Source organism: Penicillium roqueforti, assembly GCF_015533775.1.
Source record: "Penicillium roqueforti strain LCP96 04111 chromosome Unknown scaffold_29, whole genome shotgun sequence".
Classification (NCBI taxonomy): domain Eukaryota; kingdom Fungi; phylum Ascomycota; class Eurotiomycetes; order Eurotiales; family Aspergillaceae; genus Penicillium; species Penicillium roqueforti.
Window position 1 is genome coordinate 121,267 of NW_024067593.1, and position 6,000 is coordinate 127,266.

At 47.3% G+C, this 6,000-nt stretch overlaps 2 protein-coding genes across 2 annotated transcripts; both read right to left on the reverse strand.

Annotated features, from left to right (window-relative positions):
* Window positions 1-1,131: 1,131 nt before the first annotated feature.
* On the reverse strand, window positions 1,132-2,114 carry LCP9604111_8111 (uncharacterized protein; the record flags this gene model as incomplete). The annotated part of the gene is made up of 2 exons (XM_039076219.1): window positions 1,132-1,271; window positions 1,334-2,114. 2 exons carry the CDS (start codon window positions 2,112-2,114, stop codon window positions 1,132-1,134), a joined length of 921 nt encoding a protein of 306 aa, XP_038925890.1.
* Window positions 2,115-4,057: 1,943 nt separating this feature from the next.
* LCP9604111_8112 (uncharacterized protein) lies at window positions 4,058-4,721 on the reverse strand (the record flags this gene model as incomplete). The annotated part of the gene is made up of 2 exons (XM_039076220.1): window positions 4,058-4,450; window positions 4,542-4,721. 2 exons carry the CDS (start codon window positions 4,719-4,721, stop codon window positions 4,058-4,060), a joined length of 573 nt encoding a protein of 190 aa, XP_038925891.1.
* Window positions 4,722-6,000: the final 1,279 nt, after the last annotated feature.

Here is a 6,000-nt window from a genome sequence, read left to right on the forward strand (position 1 = left end):
TTACACTGTTGTTTGAGGTCGCCCTCGGTTGATTCTTTGCTGTTTCATGGGTTTTTACTATGTTGTCTGAATTGTTTCATTTCGGGGGCTTGTCCTGCTCTCACCTTCGGTCTGTATCCCTGTCTTTTCTGCCTTCTTTGCTTACTGGAGAGGACATGCATGCTCTTATGTAAATGGTAAATGAAATATATACTAGCAAGTATGTGGCCGATCAGCAGATCCGATATATATCTTCACCTAGGAACATAGCCTCAAAATATGGAGTACTCACTTCACCCATTGTCCCTAAAGTTCATTCGACTTCTTCGTATAACCTTGAAAGATTTGGAGGCTAGTTTAGCAAATGCTATTACTGCCTGGAATCCTAGAGAAAAACTAAAAATCGCGCCATTGGCGCGTGAATTTGGTATTCCTTACCATCTCCTATCGCCCGGTTAAATGGGCGGCCTTCTCGTTCGACGCGCCACCTTCATAATTCAGTATTAAATGCTGAGCAAGAAGAAGCAATAGTTAGCTAGATCACCCTGCTAGATAATACCAAAATGGTAGAAGCGTGTGTAAATTCAATTATTATACGCGCGAATGAATTGGAGAACACGGCGCGTCCGCCCTAAGACTTCTATAAAGGAGATAGAAATTGAATTGAAGTAAAGACGGTAAATTAAACAACGAACGTCTGTCGCCCAAATGTAAAACACATAGTACCGGGGCCTTATTTCTTGTCTGTATTAAGCTAATACCAATGAACTATATAGTAGAGACAGTGCTCTGCTTTATCATTGAGATTCATCGTTTCTTGCTTTCTCTCCTAGGTGCTATACGTATCGTATTAGTTTATGTTTGTTAAGTATAACATCCTCTCAATTCTGCTAGACTTAATGTCAAGACTTCTGAGAATACAAGATAACATGTTCCGCTGTACTATTAATAGAATGGCTTCAGCGCCTAGTGAAATGATTGGAGCTTCTGGGTACCGTTACAAATTCAAGGAACTGCTTCAAGAAAGACCGAAACTAGGTCGTGTCTGGTTGGCAACGTCTAGGACCCCTTTGCGCGAGAGATTCGAGGAGAGAGGCATAAGACGCTAGGGTAGTACTAGCCTGACTGCTGCTCAGCCGACCGAGATGGTAGTTACTGATAAGTGGTCCACAGGAAGTTGGCCCATGTGGCCAACTGATCAGCAGTCAGGACGACGTCCCTCTCCGTTGGGCCGGGTGGCCGCTCCACAAGGTCCTCGAACTTCAGGCATAGCGGCGCCCCTGTCACGATACCTATGATTGCAATGATTAGTACGGTACTACAGATATAGTACGTGAGTATGGCCTGGGATTACCTGCAACAATATCTACCTCGCCCGTCTTCGTCGGGACCATACTCGGGGTGTTGCGGGTTACGGGCCGGTCGTAAGGCGGAGCAAGGCACCATCTTTCGAGGTGGAGGGCCTGTCTCTCCCCATTTATTGAGATGAGGAGGACTGTCTTCACGTCGCCGCCGGCGTTGACCAGCCACCACCGTGCGTCGACTGCGAGGCGACGCATCGACTCGGAGTATCCACACTCGAGGACGATAGTAGGCCAGTCAGACTCCTGGTTTCGCGTCACTGGTTTATACGCTGTATCGGCTTCCTTAGACGATATTTTGCTTTGGCTTAGGAAGGTCCCCCCCCCGCATGGTGCCATCAACTCTCCATCCCCCATCGCGATAAGCTGCCTCCAAATAATCTGCCATAGGGTCAAGTGAGCGGCTTCGTGAATTGTAGTCAGTATCTTGAGCACGAGAATTTGCAAGTTTGAATTATAGGACTTTCGAATGCCTCTACCGAGGCTTTGTTGCTGATCTATGCTAGTCAATTGCTCCTTCCCAACGTTCCGGCACACGATGAACTGCTGGCAGGAGCTACTAGCCTGCAGTTCCTTCAGTCGGGAGTCGATTTGTTTCTTTAGGGACCGAGGCCCCTTAAAATCTAGAACGACCACGTCTTCCAGTCCTCCCAAAATATCGTCGTTGACTTCGGGCATTTCGTCACGCGGGGTCGACATCTCGGTGGGCGGGGTAGATGCAGACGGGCAGGGTGACAGTGTCGATGTAGCATTCGCTGGATATTCGCTGGACATTCAGTCGCGGTGGACGGCGGCTGATCGAGGCTGGGAGCAGATGCCATTTTGCGGGCAACGGTATAGTCGAGTCGATGGGTAATGACTGGGTAATGACTGCAATGACCGTTGGCACAGCAGTCTAACCTAATTGGTATAGGTCAATCTTGGCACTCCACTTTCAATACACCGACCATTTAATACGGTTTCGCGACTGTAAAATGCACAGAATACCGGAGGATCTATTAATCCTAATAATGTGTAACTATTGTTTATTTTAATTCATGTAATCAGGCTCTATAAATTGCTAGCTGAGCCAGTACTCCATTGATTGGACCTATGTTTTACAGAAACGGTTGAGCCGACATATTTTCGATGCCTTACAGATCAGGCCTCATTCAGTAACTATAAATTCCCCGTATCCCTACTTTCATCTTCGCCCTTGATAAGCTCAGCTCTTGAAGACCATGGCTTTATCCGAAAAGAGCATTATACCGGCCGCTGACCATCAATCATTTACGGAATATTTAGGAGGCTGCAAACGTATCGTTACTCTGCTTAGAGCTGGAATCTTAGCAGCGTCAGGCTTACCTACCTTCTGTGGCGTAGGCGGACTCTGGCGCTCCTATAATGCAACCTCCCTTATAACTCTAGAAGCCTTCAATAAGACTCCTAGTCTTATCTAGTAGTTCTATAGCTATGGGTAATATATGGCCTTATAAGCCGATCTAAATAAAGCATACTACGCCTTGGCGGAGCTATCGCGAAGGAATAAAGATTTCATGACATTAAGCTAAAATATTGATAGTATAGATATCGGACAAGTGCTTCTGTCTAAATTACGAAAATCCCTTTAGTTAGTTATATCGTTTTTAGGTCTCTCTTAGTAAGCGAACTATCCCTCGAAGTAACTAGCTATATCTTCTTTATAGCACTCTATTGTAAAAATATACGTTATGCAGGTGTAAGGCCTGTCAACCGGGTAAGATACAGAGGACTTTGTGGAAGGAACACAATGTATTGATGATATGCTAAGACTAATTCTTGCCAGTCTCGAGGGGGCTCCCAAACTATAAGGAAATCCATCTGCCTATGTTTATATGACGAACCCCTCACAGATCGATATCGAAGTAGATGTACGAATCAGACTAACTAGGGGAATACATAGTCATATGCGAAGTTATCGAATACGTTGGATGTGTCAACAGCCGTGCACCGTTGGCCCCCGTCACCAAATTCAACGAATGCTCACCAGCAGTATAGGCCTTCTCTAACGCTAGCGCTAATCCTTAGGAGATAGCGCAAATAGCTAGCAGAAGATCAAATATCATTATTCCTACTCATACCATCTGGAGACTCAATCAAGGCTCAGGCTTATCGATAGAGTAGGCTTAAAGATCGCTCGCTTCTAAGGCTGAAACAACACCGTTACAAAGAGGCTAAACTGCTTGTTTGCGGTCCCATATTACTGATACTTGTTTATTGCAGAGCTGTGGAAGGATATCGCTATCGCTTACTAGTAAGTCATTTAACGCTTGAAGCTGTCGCTACTCCTCCTCGAGTAGTATTTTCTGCGCCGATTTAACGACGTAGCATTCCTATAGGCAAAAGTATAAGTCAAGTAAAGTATAATTACATAGTGGAAGGAAGAGTCCGCAACCCGCAAACCAAGAAGTAGAGATAGAACAAGATAAACACACGGAACGCCAATGGGTATCTTAATATATCAAAAGAGAAAAGGCCGCCAGATTCTCAAAGCAAGGCAACCCAATAAGCCACATACGCCATGTATGTTCACCGCACCGAACCAAGCGCACCATCAACCAGGACAGCCTAGCACCAGAACGGTGGGATAAGAAGCAGAAGAGCCCTAGCTCTGTCCAAAGCCCTGTATAATCCCATTTCCCCTGCTAGAAAGGGAAAAGAAACGAGAAGAGCAAGAGACCAAAGCTAGACTCCTCACCTTACGGCTGAAACCGCAATCGGAACTGCCTCCCTCTCCTGTCCTCACGCACAGTGTACAGAAACCGCGCAATTGTTTCCTGCTCCGAGAGACCAGCGCTGTTGAAGTGCTTCCTGACAACAAGCGCGAACTGGTCTTTGCTCACGCGGTCCTGGCCGGCGGTGCGGCGCAGCGTGGAGTCAGAGACGGAGTCCGACGAGGTGTTGGTTCGGTGGGAGTGGTTTTGGGATAAGGATTGAGCGCGGCGGGCAGCGAGGGTGGTTGGGGAGCGAAGGCCGACGCCTTGCGAGAGGATCATGCGGGAGTAGTCGCTCGAAAAGGCGGAGGGTGTGGGGAGTTTATGGACGTGGCGGTAGGAGTGGAGCATTTCGAGGGGTAGATCTGTCCAGGGGAGCTGTAGAGGTAAAAGGGGGATTAGGTTATGGTCTCTTCGCTGTGCTTTGTGTAGAGTTGCGATTGATCGTTGCTTTCAGAATGAAACATACTCGGGGCTGTTCTTCGGTGTTCTGGTGTTCCACGATGGGCGCGCTGGTGACCGAGGCTTTCTCTTTTGCCGCAGCTGGCCTGCGGGATTTGGTGGCTTTGTGGTATTCTCTCGTACCACTCGAGGCTTCGGACCTCGAGTCATCCACGATAGCTGTGGTGCGCTGGCGCGGGGGTGCCATTGCGTCCCGGAGCTCGAGGCTGGAGGGATATTGGAATGGGGGTGTTTTTCAATGTCTAGGATTTGAATTGAGGGGTTTCTGGGAGGGTCAAATCATATAGGGACTCGCGGAATAAAGTAGATTGAGTGGATGACGCTCTCAATCTGGACTTGACACCTGAGATTCTCGTTTCCCCGGGCGGCCGGGCGTGGCAGAAACGTCATTTCTGTTTGTAGTTTAGTGCCTAAGGAGAACCTTGGAAAGCGATAAGGACTTATCGCGGAGAGTATTTCCTAATTGGGTGCTACTGCCTAGGATATAAAGCTCACCTGATTTGCTGTGAAACCTGGCTTTTCTATACTACCCATAGCAGTTTGTCGCATTCTGCCAGGCTTCCTCGCTCAATCTATTTGTCGAGCCATCCCAATACTCACTGACGTTACCAGTCCTAGCCATAATTCAAAGCAGTATTACCGTCTATATCATTTGCTCTGGTATCATTACTCACCATTGCAATAAAAGCCAAATAGTCGCATTTTGCGTCTGTTGCTGGGATTCCGTCAGTGACTACAGTTTTCTTAGGCCCTTACCCTCTAGTTTTGTATATTTAGCGGACTTGGCATTCCACGGGGAAGCCATCTAGATTCAAGGGTAGTATATACTATTTGCAATAACTGGATCGTAAGCTACAATTTGATTGCCAGTGAGAGGCAGCGAAGCAACGCAAGGTAGTTTATATCCTAGAGCCGTTGTTCCTGTACAACCAATCCTACCGGGATGAAAGTTACCAGCCAGGAAAGAAGATCTAGATTATGATGTATATATAGAAGATGGCGTGCGCAGATTAGGGTTAAGCTGACGGTAAGATGGTAAATCTACTAGATACCGTTACACGCTAGCATTGGTTGAATCGTAACGGGCGATGACATACGATAGCGGTAGGCGACTAAAGGTTGTAGCCGTGTGAGGAGGATAGTTCGGGGATACTGTATCATAGGTTGATTGCCAGCCTCGATGGCTCCATGAACAGGCAAAGAGGTAGAGAGAGCGGATACTGAGTAGTCCGCTCATTGAATTTGGACCTGCTCATCACCCAACGATGATTTCTGCACCATGTAGACTCATCTGCTCCAGCAGCATGTAGGGTATCAAACATCTCGAGACCGCCTGTCTTCGCAGCAACTATCAGTTCTGTCAAAGCCCGGTATATCATTGTGTGGCATATTGGCGCGAATGGCAGCTGTCAGGGGAGACTCCCAAAGAACATGAATTGCTCCGGATATGGTCCTTTCGATTTGCT